This window comes from Chionomys nivalis, chromosome 4 (assembly GCF_950005125.1).
Source record: "Chionomys nivalis chromosome 4, mChiNiv1.1, whole genome shotgun sequence".
Taxonomy (NCBI): domain Eukaryota; kingdom Metazoa; phylum Chordata; class Mammalia; order Rodentia; family Cricetidae; genus Chionomys; species Chionomys nivalis.
The window spans coordinates 14,691,033-14,712,870 of record NC_080089.1 but is presented as its reverse complement, the minus strand read 5'-3'; the positions used below and the strand labels follow the sequence as shown (position 1 = coordinate 14,712,870).

General features: G+C 41.7%; 1 protein-coding gene and 1 pseudogene across 1 annotated transcript; both read right to left on the bottom strand.

The window, feature by feature from the left end:
• Positions 1-2,161: 2,161 nt before the first annotated feature.
• Positions 2,162-4,388, bottom strand: LOC130872645 (lysine-specific demethylase 4D-like; annotated as a pseudogene).
• A 633-nt stretch (positions 4,389-5,021) lies between these two features.
• LOC130873690 (heterogeneous nuclear ribonucleoprotein A1-like) lies at positions 5,022-5,978 on the bottom strand. Its single transcript, XM_057768585.1, has one exon. It carries the CDS (start codon positions 5,976-5,978, stop codon positions 5,022-5,024), a length of 957 nt encoding a protein of 318 aa, XP_057624568.1.
• Positions 5,979-21,838: the final 15,860 nt, after the last annotated feature.

Here is a 21,838-nt window from a genome sequence, read left to right as displayed (position 1 = left end):
GGAGGAGGCTGGAGCATGAGGAGTACAAATTCTTTCTAGAGTCCTCATGTGTTCAGAGTCACCCTAATACATAAGAAATGGTTAGACATTCAACTTGAGGAACTTGGTGAAAGTAAAATTAGGGAAACAAAGCACAAAAGATTAAAATGAAACAATCCAAGCAGAAGCCTAGTAGGGCACAGCATAGAGAGGAAAACCCTTTGTTAGGAAGATGATAGGAACAAGTCAGAGTTAGGGCAAGACGGCCTTAAATCAACCTCCAGAAAGCTACAATATATCTTCTTTTCCAGAAGTAATTTTCCAAAACTGACCCAACAGAGAAACCAAGTGACCTACCATATAGGATTCCTTTCCCTTTTTTGTTTCATTGGTTCTTCTTTGGTTTTTTGAGACAGGGGATTTCTGTGTAACAGTCCCGGGTGGCCTTGAATTCACACAGCTCCTCCCGACTTAATCTCTGCCTCCAAGTGTGGGGATTAAAGGTGTGTGACAAAAGCCCTGATTGCTTTACCATTCTTAATGTTACCTTTCAGCTTTTTTCATTGTGGTCAAAACTGTGCTAAATATTGATCATCTGACATTTAAAATTTTTGTGCCTCTGTATTGATCAAAATTTGGGAATATTTTTTACCTTTTACTTTTTTCTGATTTTTTTGAGACAAGGTTTATCCGTGTAACTAAGAATGTCCTGGAACACATCCTGTAACTAGGCTGGGCTTGGTGTCAGAGGACTACCCACTTTTGTCTCCCAAGTGCTGGGATTAAAGGCACGAGCCACACCACCTGAAAAAAAAGTCATTTTAATTATTCGTTTAGTGATGGTTTCAGTTTAAAGAGTTATCATTGTATGGTTATTCACTCTTTGGGGGCATTGCTCAGTTTCTTGTCTGTATCTGGGTCTGGGGTGATAGTGTAACCAAAAACAAAGCATTGTCCAGGAAGATCACTGATTTTGGTGTGACTCTGATCCTGAACTCATAATGAAGTCATAGCTAACTGGAGGCCTTCTAACTTGGTGCCAAAGCCTAAGGTGTTGCCTGCGCCCTACCGTCTGTTACAGGCACACTGCCTGGATAATGTCTTCTGTACACATAGATGGACTGTGTGTCATTCACACAGGGACCAAAACCTGCTAAGACCTTCACTGATTGGGTAACGCACGCATGTAAACTAGTGAAGATACACAGTACATCAGCTCTGTACCCCTAAGTTAGTCTCTGGACTCTGTTCACTGGGAAACTCATCTGACTCTGTCTCCCTCACCCCTCTCCAACTGAGCCAACAGGGAGAAGGAACAAAACCCCCACACAGGTGGTACTGGGAATGAGTCTCAGAGTCTCAGTTCCACCCAGTGCTGGTCCAAGTGAAGGCAGATCTGGTTCACAGCACCCTGGAGCTGGAGGGGGCAGGGAAGAAGAAATCCTGCCCTGGGGAGACATAACCTCCACCCTCCATTGTAGCATCCCAAACACAAACCAAAGGATCCAGCACACTTCAGTCGGGACAACTAACATCTTTATTGGGCCTGCTTACAGAGCACAGGTTGGGAGTGACTAACAAGAAGGAGCTATGTCAACCTGGTCTGGACAACACATCACTTAAAACCCCCGGGGATGGAGCCCCTTCCCTTGTGCTAACCTTCCATGCTGCAGTCTCTCTAGCAGCCCCTGAGACCATGAGACAATTAGCCCAGAACAGCAGAATTACAAGTAAAAGCCTGGAAAATCCAGGAGGGAGCAGCCTCCATCTGTCTCTCCTCACGCCCCCCTTCTAGGCCAGAATCTAGTCAACAGTCAGCGCGCTCATCTGGGGGGCACTTGCAGGTCCTTCCAGATGTTCTGATGCAGATATGACCACGGTACTTGAGGACAGTGTCATATGAGTCCGTCACAGGAACAGGCACACATGTTCGCAACCATGTTGGGTGCCCCTGAAACTGTTTTCTCTTCCTGTGGAATCCAACTTGTAGGAGGTACAAATCAATGGTCACATGAAGGCTCAATTGTCAAATAACTAAAAATTTCTGCAGGTGGCCATAGGAGACCTGTGAACCTGTGTCTGCTTACTTCAAATCCATCTTTGTGAGTGGTAGGGACATTTGGGGCTCTGAGCCAAGATCCCACAGGCCTGTGAATGTTGGGAATGGTCCACGGCTTTCGCATCAGCAGCATCCACAGGGATCACAGAGGCCGCAGTAGTTTGCTCGGCCCATCTTCTCACTGTCACAATGGACTTGAGGCGCTGAAAGGCATGGGTACCTAGAGCGCACCTTAGTGTAAGGACAGCTGTTTCTGGCTCTGCCTACCAGCCTCTTGAGCAGTCCCAGATGGGAATGCCTACAGATCAAAGTAGATGTCCCCTGAACCTGTGTGTAGGTCCCAAGGGTCAGTTCCTGCCCGGGGCGAGAGGTGAACTCCAGGGAGTCCAGAGTTTCCTGATGCTCAGAGCTCATCAGCTCAGAGCGCTCAGGCTGCAAGGTCCACACAAAGATATCCATTGGGAAGCTCACCCTGGCCTCCCCAAAGCTGTACTGAGTCGCCACCTTCCCATAGTCGATCCACCTGGGGGTGGCGAAATTGATGGCCTCTGCGCAGTTGAAGCTGTGGTTGAAGCCAGCATGATAGCCATAGGGAAAGGTGACCATGAACTCCCCAGCCTCCTGGGTCATGCGTGAAACGGGATGCCATTCTCCTTGAGCACAGTGGAGGAGATGAGTGCCACCTTGTGCCTCATGAAGGCCTGGCAGCCCTGGGAGCTGCCCGGGAACAGCTGTCTGGCCAGGTGCTCCAGGCGTCAGCCATGCTCGGGGGGCACCGCATACCACGTCTTGGGCTGCCCAAAGTGCAGGTAATTGATGCTGTACAGGTCCATGTCCTCCGTATGCCACGCGAAGGTGGTCTTCCACATGCCAAAGTACAGGTAGGGCATGTTGATGCCCTCAATCACAATGCCACATTCGTGCTTCAAGAGGTCCAAAAGGCTTCCCAGGTGTCCCACGTTCCAATGTTGAGTATTCTCGTCAAACAGGGAGCCGCTGACATCTGCACCGTAAATTGGCGACCCAAAGTACCGATTCTTCCAGTTATTTTCTCTCCAGATCTTCAAAATTCACATGTGGCGGGGTCCGGTATTTTTTGCTGTTGGCCAGGTCACGGTACTGCCCCACTGTCATGGCTTTCCTCTTCTTATGGAATTGAGTGAACACACCTGCCTGGCCAGACACCACTTGCTGCAGGGGAGTGCCTATTACCATGTCACTGACTTCTTCATAGGACTGCCGGGCTCTCCACTCCTTGGGTGGGATGACCTTGGCCAGTCCAGCTCGGTGTGCCCCCTGGGATTCCATGTAGGCTATATACTTGCTGAAATCTGAAAATTCGCTCATAGTTGGTCAGAAGGTCATGATGGTGCTGCCTGTGCTCTGGGGGCCTTGGTGCTCAGAAGACCTGGCTACTGTAGCCAAGATCTTGGGCTTTTCCTGAAGGATCAGTCAGACTGTCTGTCTGTCTGTCCGTCTGTCTTCTCTTGTCTCCCTGTCTTCCTTGAGCATTTTTCTCCACTCTCACGTCTGTCCTTTGGTAAAAGAAAATATCAAATAGAAAAAAGAAAGCATATTTAACAAATAGTGCTGGCATAAATGGATAAGGTAAATGTGAATCATTTACACTATGGACTACTACACATCAGAAAAAAAAAATAAGGACATCTTGAAATTTGCAGACAAATGGATGGAGCTAGAAACATCATTTTGACTGAGGTAACCCAGACCCAGAAAGACATTTATCACATGTACTCATTCATAAGTGGTTTTTAAACATAAAGTAAGGAAACACAGTCAAAAAAATTACAGTCCCAGAGGACTTAGACAACAATGAGGTCCCTAAGAGAGAAATAAATGAATCTAATCTACACCGGTAGTAGAAAAAGACAAAAGCTCCTAAGTAAATTGGGAGCATGGGGACCTTGGGAGAGGGTTGAAGGGGAGGGGAGAGGAAGGGAGAAGAGCAGAGAAAAATGTAGAGCTCAATAAAATCAAAAAAATTTAAAGAAAAAATACTGAGCTAAAGACAATTCAAGTTCAAATGAAAAGACTGGTAAAGAGACACATTATTTGAACTCAGGTGGAAACCAGGTTTCTCAGTGAGTGTGCCATGGTGACATCACCTTAACCCTGGTACTTGCAGGATGGCGGCAGAAACTCTGCAGTTCAAGGTTGTTCTTAGATCCCAACTGAACTCAACGTCATCCTGAGTACATGGGAAATAGGTTGTTTACTCATTGACTCAAGGAACTTTTTTTTTCAAGAGAATTAAATTCGTTTATTGATTGCACATGATAATGGATGATACACAAGCTTCATTCCCATCTGTTATTTCATCTGATACCATTATTCAATTTTGATATTGCATAGGGTGTGCCAACAACCATTTTATAAGCAAATTGTAACGATGCTCGGATGATGATCCTTTTAATGGTGAAAGTCAAGGTCACAATAACTGGCAGTATAAATACACCAAGGTTTCTGAAGACAAAGGTTTCCACACCCAATCAATCATAAAGAAATTCCAAATGGAACTTGGCAGGAACCCTGAAAGGAATTCTAACTTCACACTGTTGGGGAAGTTTACCAAGATGGCTTCAGAGTAGACTAACTTTACACAGCACATTTAAAAAAGAAAAATAAAAGAAAAAAAAGACATTTATTCAGTGTCATGACCAGACTATTACATTTAGCAATCAACAGCATGGGTGAGAAGAGGTCTACAGTAAAACCCTTTGTTGGAATGCTTTACACTTTCACAGAACAGAAACTAAAATAACCTGTGATACAATTAGTCACAAATACAGTCCTCGAGTTTGTTTGCCCATACACATGAGTATTGTCTAAAACATGTCTTCTTCATAGCAGCTAGGCCCTGCCACCACTGTGCTTGGCTGAGTTCACAAATCTGTTGTAACCTGTAGCTTCCCTGTCACTTCTCTGGCTCTCCTCTCCTGCTAAGCTTCATTTCCTGGCTATATTAGAACCTCCTGCCATTGCCATAGCTGCTGCTGGAACCACCATAGCCACCTTGATTTCGTGGTTTAGCAAAGTACTGGCCTCTGTCACCACAAGGGCCACAGCTTCCGCCTCCAAAGTTTCCTACTTTTATTGTTCCAAAATTTGAAGACTGATTGTTGTAATTGCCAAAATCATTGTAGCTTCCACCACCTCCGAAACTGCTTCCATCATTACCGAATCCATTATAGCCAGCCCCACTGCCACCATATCCACTACCACCACGGCTGCCACCGAAGCCACCACGACCACTGAAGTTTCCCCCACGACCAAAATTGTCATTGCCGCCAAAACCACCTCCACGACCACCACCAAAGTTTCCAGAACCACGTCGACCTCTTTGGCTGGACGAAGCACTAGCCATCTCTTGCTTGGATAGGGCTTTTCTTACTTCACAGTTGTGCCCGTTCACAGTATGGTATTTCTGAATAACAATCTTGTCCACACAGTCATGGTCATCAAAGGTGACAAAAGCAAAACCTCTCTTTTTCCCACTGCCTCTGTCAGTCATGACTTCAATCACTTCAATTTTCCCATACTGCTTGAAATAATCTCTCAGGTGATGCTCTTCCGTGTCTTCTTTAATTCCACCAACAAAGATCTTTTTCACGGTTAAGTGGGCACCTGGTCTCTGAGAATCCTCTCTTGACACAGCTCTCTTAGGTTCCACAACTCTTCCATCCACCTTATGGGGCCTTGCATTCATAGCGGCTTCCACTTCCTCCACAGTGGCGTACGTAACAAACCCAAAGCCCCTGGGTCGCTTGGTGTTTGGATCTCTCATGACCACGCAGTCCGTGAGTGTTCCCCATTGCTCAAAATGGCTCCTCAGACTCTCGTCGGTTGTTTCGAAGCTCAGCCCTCCAATGAAGAGCTTCCGCAGCTGTTCCGGGTCCTTAGAAGACTCTGACTTAGACATGACGGCAGGGAAATGGGAGCCCTCAGCAATGCTTCCTCGGCCGCGTCAATAGGCAGAAAGGAGTAAGCCAACGCACGTATCTGACTCAAGGAACTTTATGAATTAGAAATCTAAGAAAAACAATGCAAATGACAACCTAAGATTTCAAATCAACCATCAGAACAGAAAATCCTAACCTCACTAGTGGTGAGCAGAGAGGAAACCTGACTTCTCTGAAAAGATGAGGAGGATACAGGCCTCAGACCTTAGCATGACTGACTCCATGCTGGAAGTACCACTCAGGCTGTGAGAATTCAGCACCCACACAGCACCACCTACCCAAACCACAATGGCCATCATTTTGGAAACGTCTTTGAATTTACTAACCTTGCATTTTTTTTCTTTTTCTTTTTTTAAGTTCTGGAGTTCTACATCTGGCTAACTGTTCTTCCTAATTGTAGTATGTCAACTCAGAACATGGTTTTTGTCTTTCCAAGGTCACCCTAAGAAAGGCTCGCACCTATCTACACTTGGATCCCCATCACCAGTGTAGCCACTGGCAGTCTAATAAAGACTTTCTGCGGTTCGCGTAAACCCATGTCCCAGCAGTCTTCTCAGCTGGTTACTTCCAAATATTTCTGGAGGCCTCAGAAAGATCCTCAGAGACCAGACCTCGAGGTACAAGGGGTCTCAGATTCCTTTTAGTAGGGAAGAATGTGGTGGTCAAAAAGATCCTGGGATGTGTAACTTGATATGTTCCAGACCCCAGGGTTTCCTCTGACCAATCACTGCCTAACACTTTGGAGGACTGTGACACCGCCACCCCCAAAGGAAACATATTGGCCTCTTCCCCAAAAGATACGCAATAGGAAAATGTAATCCCAATGGCCATAAAGTTTAAAAATTAAAATCTGAAAATTTTATTAGACAGATTGTGGCCTTTAACAATCCCAGAGAGAAGTGATCCAGGATGGCTAGTTAAGCTTAGATCCGCCCCCTTCCTTCTGTTGGCATTATATGTGGGATAAGAACTAACCTGGAGCCTGGCAGTGGTGGCGCGCGCCTTTAATCCCAGCATTCGGGAGGCAGAGGCAGGCGGATCTCTGGGAGTTGGAGGCCAGCCTGGTCTACAAGAGTTAGTTCCTGGACCGGCACCAAAGCTACAGAGAAACCCTGTCTCGAACCCCCACCACCCCCCAAAAAAACAACTAACTGGGCTGTCAAGTCAAGCCCTTGACTGACAAAACTCGTTGTGACTCTGGACAGCCCAGATTTATGTTGCCCCACAACAATGAGACCTAAATGCCATCGACATGAGGAGGGGAAACCAGTGAATCACAGATAAAGCTGACACGCTACCATATGAACCTTGGTACTCGTCATTTTCACAGAAGGAAGAACACCCGAAAGTTGTTGAACAGAGACAGATGACTTACCCCACGGCACCTAATGTAGGCTTGGCTGAAGACAGAGCTGGCCAGATAGCTGCTTTCTCCTGTGAGACTCCACTGGCTTTGAAGTTGGCGCCTGAGCTCTCTTCTTTTATAGCTTGGAAGATGGGAGGTACTGAGTGCTTGCCCACCCACTATTGGTCCCACCTATCTCTGGCCACACCCCTCACTTAGCCCCGCCCAATGCCTTTTGAAAGTAGAACATGCCAATATGAGACATGACAAACTAGAATGTGATAAAGACAGAAACCATTAAGTGCAATGTGCTAATAGCAACTCTTCTCAGAATCTCTAAGAATGATTTAAATTTCTCAAAGCTAAGTAAAAACACATGACAGAGCTTCGCAAAGGTAAGACACAGAGAGAAGCACACAGGTCTGTGGTCTTGCTGGACAATGCTTTGTTCTGTGGTTAAACTGCAACCCCAGAACTGGATCCAGACAAGAAACTGAGCAACGCACCAAAGAGAGACTAACCAGACAATGATAAGTTGTTAACCTGAAACCACCACAAAACAAATAATTAAAATGTCTTTTTGCCAGGTGGTTGTGGCTCATGCCTTTAATCCCAGGATTTGGGAGGTGGAAGTGAGCATATCTCTGAGATCAAGGCCAGCCTGGTCTGCAGGGTGAGTTCCGGGACAGCCATAGTTACACAGATACACTGTGTCTCTAAAAATCAGGAATAAAATGTGCTTTTGTATGCATAAAAAGTTATCAAACTTTATTAAAATTGAGGTACAAAAATTTTAAATGTCAGAGGATCAGTATTGAGCACAGAATTGAGCTTACCTTTCTGTAGTAACTTAGTCTTCTTCTCCAATAATTAAATGTTGGGATATTTCCCAATCTCCAACTTTAGTCCATAGTTCAATAATCTTAGCTTATGTAACACTGTAGCTATGTGTAACTATGGCTGTCCTGGATCTCACCCTATAGACAAGGCTGGCTTTGATCCCAGAGATCTGCCCACTTCTTCCTCCCAAATGCTGGGATTAAAGGCTTGAGTAGCAACCAACAGGGAAAAAGTCATTGGGCCTAGAGCTCACAGAGCTCCACCCGTTTCCCCCTTGGAGTGCTGGAATTAAAGGATCCTGACACCACGCCCAATCAGATTCCGTTATTCTAAAGTGTGCTTTTCCCTTCTGGGGATCCAATATCTGCTTCTTTTGATCAATATTTTGATTTGGCTTTAAATTCTGACATTGACCTTCCCAGCCAAAGTTGTTTAGCTTAATTTTATTTCAGTATTTCCTTTGGAGTGACTCATTGAATAAATGAATCAAATATTCTATATCTTCGTAGGCTTTAAGCAGAAACATTTCTGAACATACAGTTGCATTTCTCATATTCTAAAGCATCTAACGCTCTCAAGAAACCACTGGCCAAGATGGCTAGTCATGCTGATACTCACAGGCTTCCATACTCCATAGGGATGAGAACCAGACAGTCACCCCATTAACAATCCTCCTGGTGACTGGAGAAAGTCCAGGTTAATGTTAGTGAGCTTCGAGGGACTGAAACTTGTCTAATAGCCAATGCCTTTATCTAGGAACTTCCCCGATTAGCAGGTAATCTGTGAATCTCCATGGCACATTAATGCATATGGACAATAGTGATATTCCCAGACCTATACGACCACTTAGTGGGCGGGTACAAGGTTTGAATCAGTGTGCCTATTCTGATGCTGTCCAAACTCAGCAGACACGTTGATCAGGCTTGAGAGGTACTAAAAGTCTCTGGTTCTGAATTAAAACAGCAGTAGATTCCCTTGCTGAACTGGTCCTGCAGAATGGAGAGTAATTAGACCTACTGGTCATGAGAAAAGGGTCTATGGGCCTCTTTGGGAGACACCTGTGCTGTCTATGCTAATTTATCATGAATAATGAGAAAACACCTTGCCATGGCTGAAAAAAAAGCTCAAAAAGAAAACAAAACAAAGACATAAATCAGGTGATTGATAGCGGTCTCTGTTCTCTTGGTCCCTTGACTGCTCTGATAGTGGTGCCCACTGGGCTTCTAATTCTCACTTGATTGGATTAACGTTGGGGATCTCATCCTAATCCGTATGGCAAATTATGCCTCAGTTTTGCACAGTTAGTGGGGCTTAGGGCCAACTGCAGCTCTTGAAGACACAGTGATCCTCAGACTTGGGCCTCTTGATTCACTAAGTTCAGTGGAGAATAAAACAACTTCCAGATCTTAGCACAGCTGACTCAAGGATGGAAGCACCAGTCAGGATGTACACTCAGTGAGTAGACATTATCACCTACCGAAATGAAAACAAAGACCTAAGTCCTCACAGTCCATAAGTTCTAGACGGGCTCTAAATAAACTAACTAATCTTGCTTTTTGAATTCGGTAGTTGTGCTTGGCTAAAAGATCTTATTAACTGAAGTATGTCAACTCAGAACATGCCTTTTGTGCTTGGAACCTCACCCTAAGAAAAGGCTCGTGGCTCTCCTGCGATTCTGAATACTCAATGTAGTAGCCAAGCAGCTAATGAAACTTTTTATGGCCTTAACCCCATGTCCCTGTGGTCTTCCTGATAGCTACCCCACAACAATTAAAACCCAACAGTGTAAGCACTTTGTTTGGAAACAATCAAACACAAGACTGCAGGAGGCAGAATATTTTTAATAGATCCCAATATTGTGAAATTATCAGAGAGAGTAAAATAGTATGAGGTAAAGGGAAAAGACAGGAAAGAAGAGTGTCCTGTTGAACTGAATATAAAGATGCACAGCTTTGCATAGGGAGAGGGATGGATTGGTATCACAGGGAAAAGAAGATGTTTGCAAATGCCAAGGTGAAATAAACTGCAGCAGGGTTTGAGGATGCCCATCGGTTGAACCCTAAAACGAAATAAATCGGGTGTGGTGTTTTTCTGCCATTCAAACTCTGATGAGGTAGAAGCAGGAGTTCAAGGTTGTGCCCTGGCTCATGTAACAATTTTGAGCCCAGCTTGGGATACTTGACTGGGAAACTCTGTCAGAGTGGAAAAGAGAAGTCAACCATCAAAAGGGCTCTCTAGAGTTTGAGAAGCAAGAAACTGGGTGTATAGTTGTAATGGGGAGTTAGCAGGTCATTTTCCATGACCAGAAACTTTATAGTGGCCCCAAAACAATCTCATTGCAGGAGGTAAAGGGAAGATTTTAGCTTCCCAGGCCAGGGAGTGGGTCCTGTGTCCCCATCTGTTCTCACTGCTCCAACAGTACGATAAACACCAGGCGGCCGCACCTCTCCTGAGCTTGGAGACAACATGGGCTCCATACAGGAAGGCTCAGATCTCAAAATACCTGATAATCTCTCCCACTGTGACAACTGACCTCTCTGCTGACATTGGTGCAGCCCTCCAGACCCACTGGATGTCACAAGAGGTGTACTTCTTCTTGTTCTTCTGTGACCCACAAGCAAGAATTGCTGTCATGTTGACCTCTTTTGCATATGGGTTCTTGATTGCTTTTGATAAGATTGTCATTTTTACAATGCTGATTCTACCTACCCAAGAGCATGGGAGATCTTTCTATTTTCTGGTATCTTCTTCAATTTCTCTCTTCAAAGACTTAAAGTTCTTGTCAAATAAATCTTTCACTTCCTTGGTTAGTGTTATCCCAAGATATTTTATGTTATTTGTGGCTATTGTGAAATATGATGTTTCTCTGATTTCTTTCTCAGCTTCTTTATCATTTGTGTATAGTAGGGCTACTCTTTTTTAGTTGCTCTTGTTTTCTGTCACATAACTGAAGGTATTTATCAATTGAAGGAGTTCTCTGGTAGAATTTTGGGGGATACTTACATATATTAGCATATCATCTGCAAATAATGAAAGTTTGACTTTTCCTTTCCAATTAGAATCCCCTTGATCTCCTTTTGTTGTCTTATTGCTATTGCCAAAACTCCAAGACCTATGTGAAAGACATATAGTAAGAGTGGACAGCCTTGTCTTCTTCTTGATTTTAGCGGAATCTCTTTGAGTTCTCTCCATTTAAATTGATGTTGGCTGTCAGCTTGCTGTATGTTGCTTTTATTATATTTAGATGTGTTCCTTATATCCCTGATCTCTCCAAGACCTTTTTCATGAATGGGTGTTGGATTTTTCAAATGCTTTTTTAGCATCTAATGAAATGATCATATTTTTTTCTTTCAGTTGATTTAGATAATGGATTACATTGATAGATTTTGTATGATGAACCAGACCTGCATCTCCAGGATTTAGCTAACCCGATCATGTTGGATGATTGTTTCCATGTGTTTTTGGATTCGGTTTGCTAGTATTTTACTGAGTATTTATGTATCCTTGTTCATGAGTGAAACTGGTCTGTAATTCCCTTTCTTGGTTGAGTCTTTGTGTGGTTTTGGTATCAGGGTAACTGTAGCCTTATGCAGAGAGTTTGGTAATGTTCCTACTGTTTCTATTCTGTGGAAAACTTTTAGGAGTATGGGTCTTAGCTCTTCTTGCAAGTTCTGGTAGAATTCTGGTAAAACCATCCGGCCCTTGGCTATATTTGGTAGGGAGGTTTTCGATGATAACATCTACTTCCATGCAGTTTTAGGTCTATTTAAATTGCTCACCTGTTAACGATTTAATTTTGGTATGTGATAGCTGTCTAAAAATTTGTTCATTTCTTTTACATTTTCCAATTTTGAGGAGTACAGGTTTATGTAGTATAAACTATTGATTCTCTGAATTTCCTCAGTATCTGTTGTGATGTTCCCTTTTTCATTTCTAATTTCATTAATTTGGATGTTCTCTCTCTGACTTTTGATTAGTTTGGATAAGGGTTTGTCTATCTTGTTGATTGTCTCAAAGAACCAGCTCTTTGTTTCATGATCTTTGGATTCTTTTCTGCATTTCTATTTTGTTGATTTCAACCCTCAATTTGGTTATTTCCTGTCTTCTACTCCTCCTGGATGAATCTGCTTCTTTTTGTTCTAGAACTTTCAGATGTAGTGTTAAGTCAGTAATGTGAGCTTTCTCCATATTCTTTATGTGGACACTTAGTAATATAAACTTTCCTCTTAGCACTGCTTTCATAGTGTCCCATAGATTTGGATATATTGTGCCTTCATTTTCATTGAATTCAAGGAAGTGTTTAATTTCTTTCTTTATTTCTTCCTTAACAAAGGGGTGGTTCAGTAGTTCATTGTTAAATTTCCATGAGTGATGGAAGAAGGTCATTGGTTAAAAATAAAGAAACTGCTTGACCCATTTGATAGGCCAGCCTTTAGGTGGGTGGAGTAAACAGAACGGAATGCTGGGAGGAAGAGGAAGTGAGCTCAGACGCCATGCTCCCCTCTCCCGGGCAGATGCAGGGCAGCTCCTCTGAGAGACAGACGCCATGCTCTCCTCTCCAGAGCAGACACGATGAAGCTCTGACCCAAGATGGACGTAGGCTAGAATCTTCCCGGTGAGCACACCTTGGGGTGCTACACACATGAATAGAAATGGGCCAAGCAGTGTTTAAAAGAATACAGTTTCCGTGTAATTATTTCTGGTGTAAAGCTAACCATGCGGGAGCCGGGCTGTGGGAAGAGGCCCGCAGCTCCCTACTACACATGAGCTTGTAGGTTTTCTGAGAGTAGTATTGTTGTTAAATTCTAACTTTAATCTATGGTGATCTGATAAGACACAGGAGGATACTCCAAATTTTTTGTATCTCTGGAGGTTTGCTTTATTACCGGGTATGTGATCAACTTTAGAGAAGGTTCCATGAGGTGCTGAAAAGAAGGTATATTCTTTTGTGCTTGTGTGGAATGTTCTATAGATGTCCGTTACGTCTATTGATTCATGACATATGTTAGTTCTTGTATTTCTCTGTCAAGTTTCTGTCTAGTTGACCTGTCCATTGGTGGGAGAGCAGTGTTAAAGTCTCCTACTATGAGTGTGTGGGGTTTGATGTGTGATTCAAGTTTTAATAATGTTTCTATTATATATGTGTAGCTGCTGTTGTATTAGGGGCATAGATGTTCAAGATTGAGGCTACATATTGATGGATTGTTCCTGTTATGAATATAAAGTGTCCTCCTTCTCTTCTTATTGATTTTAGTTTGAAATCAATTCTGTTAGATATTAGAATAGCTACACCCGCTTGTTTCTGGGTCCAATTGATTGGAAAGCCTTTTCCCAAACCTTTACTCTAAGGTATTGTCTGTCTTTGAGGTTGGAGTGTATTTTGTGTATACAGCTGAAGGCTGGATCCTGCTTTCATATCCATTCTCTTAGCCCGTGTCTTTTTATAGGTAACTTGAGTCCATTGATATTAAGTGATATTAGTGACCAGTGGTTGTTAATTTCTGTTATATTTTGGTAGTAGTGATTCGTGCTTCCCTTCATTTGGTTTTCCTGGTAGAAGGTTACCTGTTGCATGTGTTTTTGTAGGTGCAGTTAGCTTCCTTGGGTTGGGGTTTTCTTTCTAGTACTTTCTGTAGGCCTGGGTTTGTGGGTACATATTGTTTAAATTTGTTTTTGTCATGAAATATCTTGTTTGCTCCATTGATGGTTATTGAAAGCTTTTCGTGTTATAGTAGTATGGGCTTGCATCTGTGGTCTCTTAGTGTCTGCAGCACATCTATCCAGGCCTTCTGGCTTTCATGATTTCTATTGAGAAGACAGGTGTCATTACCTTTATATGTTATTTGACAGTTTTCTTTTGCTGCTCTTAATATTCTTTCTTTATTCTGTATGTTTTGTGTTTTGATTATTATTATAATGAGGGGTTTTTTTTTTTTGATCCAGTCTATTTGGTGTTCTGTAAGCTTCTTGTACCTTCATAGGGGTATCCTTCTTTAGGTTGAGAAAGTTTTCTACTATGATTTTTGTTAAATATATTTTCTTTGCCTTTGAGCTGGAGTTCTCCTTCTTCTACCCCTATATTTTTAGGTTTGGTCTTTTCATAATGTCCCAGATTTACTGGTTGTTTTGTTTTAAGAATTTTTTGAATTTAATGTTTTCTTTGACCAATGAGTCTATTCCTCTATAGTATCTTCAGCACCTGAGATTCTTTCTTCTATCTCTTGTATTCTGTTTGTTATACATGTTTCTGTAGTTCCTGCTCATTACCCAAATTTCCCATATCCAGAATTCCCTCGGTTTGTGTTTTCTTTTACCTCTATTTCAGTCTTCAAGTCTTGAACTGTTTGCTTCACCTGTTTAATTGTTTTTTCTTGGTTTTCTTTTAGGGATTTATTAATTTCTTCCAATTTTTTGTTTGTCTTTTCCTTCCTCTCTTTAAAGGAGGAGTTTTTCATTTCCTCTTTAAAGGTCTCCACCATTTTCATAAAGTCATGTTCAAAGCTGTTTTCTTCTACTTCTTCTGGGTTAGGGTGATCAAATCTTCCTTGTGTGACTACTGGGTTCTGGTGTTACCATGTTGCTTTTTAGGTTTTTGGAAAAATTTTTGCATTACTGGCTACCCATCCTTCTTTTTAAATGAGGCCAGAAATGTCTTTGCACCTTGATCCAATCCTCACAGTGGCTGTCTGAGTGGGAGTTTTTCTTGGCTTGCTCTGTACTGTCTCAGAAAACCTCTGAGATCTCTATAAGCCTGCTCTCTTGGTCTTCTCTCTTGGTTTGTTCTCTGGGTACTCTCTCTTGGTCCCCTCGGTGTTGAGCAAGTTCTTTGTCCCCTCAGTATTATACCAAGCTCTCAGCTGTTAGGTGAGGTGTGGCTAGTAGTGGATGGTTTTGGATTTTGGGGGAGCCTACCTGCAGTAAACTCTCTGTTGGCTGGCTAGAAAAGCCAAGGCAGTTGGGAGAGGGGCCTGGGCTTTTGTCCCACTGTGGATATCCTAGAGAGTGTGTTGTCTTACCTAGTGGCTATTCATTTACCTTTCAAGTCCCCTCAGAATTGGAGCAAGCTGTGTTTCAGAGTTCCACTGAGATTGTAGTTGGATAGGCAGGTTTGGGGGCAGGGTATGGCTGGTAGTTTAGAGGGGCCACTGGATGGGGTTGAATTTTGGGGGAGCCTACCAACTGGAAACTCCCTGCTGGTTGGTTAGAAAAGCCAAGGGATTTGGGGGAGGGGGCCTGGGTTTTGTCCCACTGTGGAGGTCCTAGATAGTGGGGTGTCCCACCGCATGGTTGTTCACTTATCTCTTATGTACCCTCAGTATTGGAGCAAGCTGTGTTTTAGAGTTCCACCATGGTTGCAGGAGGATATGTTATTTTTATTTATGTTTTAATAAATAAAGCTTGCCTAAAGATCAGAAGGGCAAAGCTAAGCCACTAGCAGTCAGGCAGTGGTGGTGAACTCCTTTAATCCTGGGATTGGAAGACAGAGGCAGATCAATGATGTGGGGGTGATTTCTTTCTAATCTGTTGCTTTCATTGGTTAATTAATAAAGAATCTGCCTAGGCCCATTTGATAGGCTAACCCTTAGGTGGGTGGAGTAAACAGAACAGAATGCTGGAAGAAAGAAAGCTGAATCAGTGAGTCGCCATGATTCTCCCATTCCAGACAGACACAGGTTAAGATCATTCCTGGTAAGCCACCTAGTGGGCTACACAGATTATTAGAAATGGGTTAGATCAATATGTAAGAGCTAGCCAATAAGAGGCTGGAACTAATGGGCCAGGCAGTGTTTAAAAGAATACAATTTCCATGTAATTATTTCAGGGCATAAGCCATGCGCGGCCAGGTGCTGGGGATGCAGCCCTGCTGCTCCCTCAACAGAGTGGTGCCCAGACGTGATGGACTAAATCCACTTAAAAACCTGAGAAGGCTTAAAAATAAGGAAAAGAGAGTTTAATACGGCGTTTAGCTTTTTGTGGGTGGCGTGCCTCAGAGAGAAATTGTCCTGACTCAGCAGCATGAAAAAACTGGCTGTTTAAAATGCCAGCTTTCTGGGCTGTGCTGCCATCGCGATCTCTGTCTGGCTCCTGTGGGAGACAGAGCTTTTGAATGGAGCATTTGGAGTAAAGTGCTATGGCTTGCTTGATGGCAATGTGGACTGCTGTGTGCCTGGAACTGTGTTTGGCTCAGGGGCACCAAATGGCTCTGAGGCAGGAGTGGCTCAGCTCCACCATGCTGAACCGAGCTGGTCTCAAGCAAGAACTACCGTAATTACTGTGATAATAGACATCTCAGTTAAAGTTTAGACAGTGTAGGATACAGGCGGTACCGTATTACCTGTACATGGTGCAACTTAAGTTTTTAAGAACTGCTTAACATTTTAAGAAATGCTCCTGGATAGTAAAAAAAAAAAATTACAGATTCACAATGAAACAGATTCAGACACTGTTGGATGAATGTACGTAGGCTTGGGAGAGAGAAGAAAAAGAATATAAAGAATAAAGTTAATGTCTTAAAAAAGGGTAAAGTCTTTAAAGAGACAGAGTACAGATAGTCAAGAGATTAAAAGAAATAAAGAAAAATAAGCCATGTAAAAATGGAAAATTCACAGAGAGTCTGGATTATGTACATTGTGTTTTCTTTAAAATTTTTGACTGTAAAGGAGCTAAGTACAGAGAGACATTTCATTACATGGGCTGTCAAGCTAAACCAGAATGGATATAAGGGTATTATGATTTCAGAATTTGGGTCTAAGGATATGATGCTTTGGAGCAGGTCTTCTTTTGTTTTCACAGAGGACCAGACCCTGTGGATTGCATCTATCCTAATATGGTATGATAGACCACGCCCTCCTGAAAAGTTGCTGTGAACACCCTCAAAAAATTACTTTACTAAACCGCTGACTGAGATGACCCAGGCACACAGATTACACCATAAAAGACCTAAATAACAGCATCCCCATTCAGCAGGAAGCAGTTTGGAGAGAAAAAATTGCACCCATGTTCCCAAATATTGTTTATAAATGTTCTTTTACATTTAAAGGGGAATATGAAATAGGTATGAATAATTTGCATTGGTATGAACTTTAAGGTCAATTTTGTTATATGTATATGTATTTCTGATATTGATTAAGGTATTGTGATTGTGTAGTTCATGTAAAAATGTAATGTATATAGGTTGTTAATAGATAATCATCTATAATAGTCAAGTTTGTAGCCATGTTAGTTAGATTTTCTAGATATATAGAGATATATTTCAGTTAAATAGGCATTCTTCACCTTACTGGGCCTGGATGGAAGTGGGAGGACCTTGGTCTTCCTGTAGGGCAGGGAATTGGGACTGCTCTTCAGTATCGAGAGGGAGGGGGAATGGACTGGGGGGAGGAGAAGAGGAGTGGGGATGGGGGAGGGGAGTGGGGGGAGGGGGCAATGTGTGGGAGGAGGGGAGGGAAATGGGAAACGGGGAGCAGTTGGAAATTTTAATTAAAAAAGAATAAAAAAAAATAAAAAAAAAGAAATCCTATAAAAAAAAAAGATATAAGAGCTAACTAGAAAAAAAAATAGGCATTCTTCATATCTTTCAAAGACTACAGAATATGACATTTAATGTTTTAATAAATTAGGGCTTTTCATGACAATGAGACACGTCTGCTCCTGGCAGCACCAATCTACTTTAAGAGGAAGATGGGCATGGAAGAGGATCCATATGGAGTTTGATAGCCATTTGGGCAAGAAACTGCTCTTGCCTGGACTATTGTATAAACTGGACACAAAGAACCCGCTGAGAGAGGACTGCTGAACTTGCCTAAAGGTGAGATGATCTTTTGGGGTTCTGGATTTATGAAAGAGTCTGCGAGACATTCTGTAGGACACAGCAGATAGTGACTGAACTGCCTTTGAAATTTCCTGTTTCATGGAAATGTCTGCTGGAAACTATGGGCTTGTAGGCCGAAAATGGATGCCCCAACGGTACAGAGGAACTTTGGGTGACTTTCCAGGCAGCGAGATGTCTCTGTGATTTCTAGAATTTTGTAAGTTGCTTACTTCTCATTTACTTAGGTAATTATATCCTTCTGGAGTCTTTGATGGAGTTGAAGAATAGATAGATAGTTATAGTTGTTTTCCTTTGTTATGATGAAAGATAAAGTGGATGTAAATATTGTAACTGTAATTCTTGCTTTATAGCTGTTTTGTTATATGTAATTTTGCTATGTTAAAGTTAAAGCCTTCCTTTTTTTGTTTAAACAGAAAAAGGGGAAATGATGGAGGAAGGTCATTGGTTTATAAAGAAACTGCCTTGGCCCATTTGATAGGACAGCAACTTAGGTGGGTGGAGTAAAGAGAACAGAATGCTGGGAGGAAGAGGAAGTGAGGTAAGATGCCTCAGACAGACACCATTTCCTCTCCTCTCTGGGGCAGACGCGATGAAGCTCTGACCCAGGATGGATGTAGGCTAGAATCTTCCTGGTAAGTGCACCTCATGATGCTACACACATTAATAGAAATGGGCCAAGCAGTGTTTATATGAATACAGTTCGTGTGTCATTATTTTGAGGCATAAGCTAGCCAGGGGGCCGGGAGCTGGGTGGCAGGAAAGCAGGCCCACAGCTCCCACTACATGATACCAAATTCAGAAGTTAGACAAATAATGGAATCTCTGACTTTTGTGAATGTCAATTCTCTGGACAAAAGCAAAATTAGGCCATTAAATGTAAGGTCAGCACCTTTAGAAAAATGGATCTGAGATACAATTACTATATAATCTCATGAACATGATGATCCATGGATAGGAGGGGTGATTTCAGAGGTTTGAGGAAAAATCAAAATGTCAAATTTTAAATTTGTTGTAAACAAGGTCACTCTAAAAGGGATTATAGGCAGGGTGTTCCTAGAAAGAATGCTTTTTCCTAAGACTAATCCATTCAAAAACACCCCTCACTTCTAGATTATATGGAAGGTGTGGCAAAGGCAGGAATTAATGAATGTAGGTCAATAGTGAATATTCATGGTAATTATTTGCCATTGGGAAACTCCCTGAGGTGCCTCTTTCAGGCCCTTATGCCAAATACAGTTCAGTCATTTCCTGCCATTGTAGAGGTAACTCTTTCCCAGAGCAATGAAAGGACCTGATGGCTATTGTAAGAAACCATACTGCTGTGGGTAATAGAACAGCTACAGAAGAGAGAACAAAAAAATTCAGGAGAAACCATAATGTGAATATTTTGGCAAACATCTAGAAATAAACAAAGACCAAAATTAAAAATATGAATAAATAACTTTGTCATTGAAGGAGTGGTAGACACAGGTGCAGATGTAACACTAATTTCATCAGAAGCTTGGCATCCAAATTGGCAAATCTAGGATGTGAGTGTTCAGTTATTAAGGATAATAACTTTTTCTTGGGTAAAGCAGAGTGTGAGATGGGTCAAATGTATAGGGACAGTAGGACAGAGAGGTATTAAAACAATATTGTTAAGATAGCAATGAGTTTGTGGGTACATGATTTGTTACAGCAATGGAATACACAGATTAACATTCTCCCAATCTTAGAAATAAACCATAGATTAACATATGCTACTGAGGAAATGGTAGAACGTTTTATAAAAAAAGAGTAACAAACCATTCAGGTTGTACAATAACAGGGCATATCAGCTGCTGATATTTCAAAGGCACCAATATCCCTACCTTTAAAATGGTTGACAGACAAACCTAAATGGGTTAAGCAATGACCTCTAGCAATAAAGAAACTGCAGGCTTTAGAACAGCTGGCACAGGAGCAACTACTTGCTCAATGTATTGAAGAATCAACCAACCCTAGGAATGCTCTTGTATTTGTTGTTAAAAATGGAAAATGGAAAATGGCAACAGATTTAAGTGCTGTTAATATGGGGATTCAATCACTGGTCTCCCTACAGTCTGGCATTCCTTTGCCTTTTCTATTGTTGAAAGGATGGCCTCTTATAGTTACCAATTTAAATGATCGTTTCTTCACTATACCTTTACAAGAAAAAGACAGAAAAATTTGACTTTAAAGTGCCTACAAATAATACTCAGCCAGCTAAATGATATTAATTGGACGATTATTCCATGGGGAATGCTAAACAGCCCCACTCTGTGCAAATATTTTTGTAAGTCAGGCATTGGAAATGATACATAAGTAATTCCCTGAATCTATAGTTTACCATTATGTGGTTGACATTTTGCTATCTGAATCAAATGTTGATACTTTAGAAAGACTATTTGAAGAAGTAAAGAAAATTTTGCCTTTCTAGTGATTACAAATTTCTCCTGAAAAAATATACAAATAAGAGTTTTATTAATTATGTAGGTTATAAAATGGATTACAGAAAATTAGACCGCCAAATTAGGAGAGATTGATTACAGACTCTTAATGACTTCCAAAGATTGCTAGGAAACATTTCCCAGCTATGTCCCATTGTTGGGATAAAGCCTGATTAGCCGATTAATTAAAACAAAACCTTAGATGGTGACAAGGATTTAAATAGTCCCAGGGAATTACCTGCTGAAGCTGAAGAGAATTTTACCTTTATGAAAGAGCAATTACCAAAGACACATGTAAATTGTATAGATCTGAATCTTACCTGCATTCTGGTCATATAACCCTCCAACATTCCCCTACAGGAATTTTAATGCAGAGGGATAATCTGTATATATAATATGCATACTTTAAACTATTTATCATGGGGCTGGAGAGATGGCTCAGTGGTTGGGAGTGCTGATTGCTCTTCCAGAGGACCCGAGTTCAATTCCCAGCACCCACATGGCAGCTTACAACTGTCTGAAGATCCAGTTGCACGGGATCTGACACCTTCACACCAATGCACATAAAATAAAGTTAAATAAACCATAAAAATATTTTTTAAAAGAATAAACTATTTATCATGATATTAATGATTATGTAGAGTAGTAACTAATTCTATAAAAATGACTCATTTACCTTTTTATACATCATTTCAGATTTGAATCTCTTTGAGTTCTCCACAGTGAACCATGAGCACCCATAACAGCAATCTTTGAAGTCTCAATAAGGAGGATGGGGCTCACAACAATAACTCCTCCAGGGTTATGATAAGACAACTAATCGAAAACACCACCTAATGATCAGCTTTGGACTACAAACTCACTGATTAATTTCAAGGTGACTAGCTGAGATGATCCAGCCTAACCGACTGTTCTAGACAGGATTTGAGACGACCCTGCACATTCCCATTACACAGACACTAGAAAAAAATGAAGCAGCTAGGTCTCCCAGGACTTGATAATTAACTCAAAGTTTTCTTTTAAGGATCCCCTAAAAATACAGTCACCTTCAGAGAGCAGGAAGTAAATTTGAGATTACAACACCCATATTCTCAAGTGTGGGATGGGTAATTTGTTAAATGGATTATGGATGTGTATCATTGTTTAGAGTGTTGGTTGCAAGTTGTTTTGGGTAGTGGTCAGGAAAAAGCTAAACAAAGAGAATATATTCAAGGTTCTTATTTTGAAAAAATAATGAGGATATAGATATGATAGGATAAAAGGGTAGATTTTTGAATCCACTCTGAAAAGAAAAAAGGGAGGATATAGATATGATAATATGAAAATTTAGATTATTGAATCTACTTATAAAAAGCA

Bases quoted from the DNA above. Each gene is read 5' to 3' on its own strand.
- LOC130873690 (XM_057768585.1), bottom strand. From the start codon at position 5,978: ATGTCTAAGTCAGAGTCTTCTAAGGACCCGGAACAGCTGCGGAAGCTC.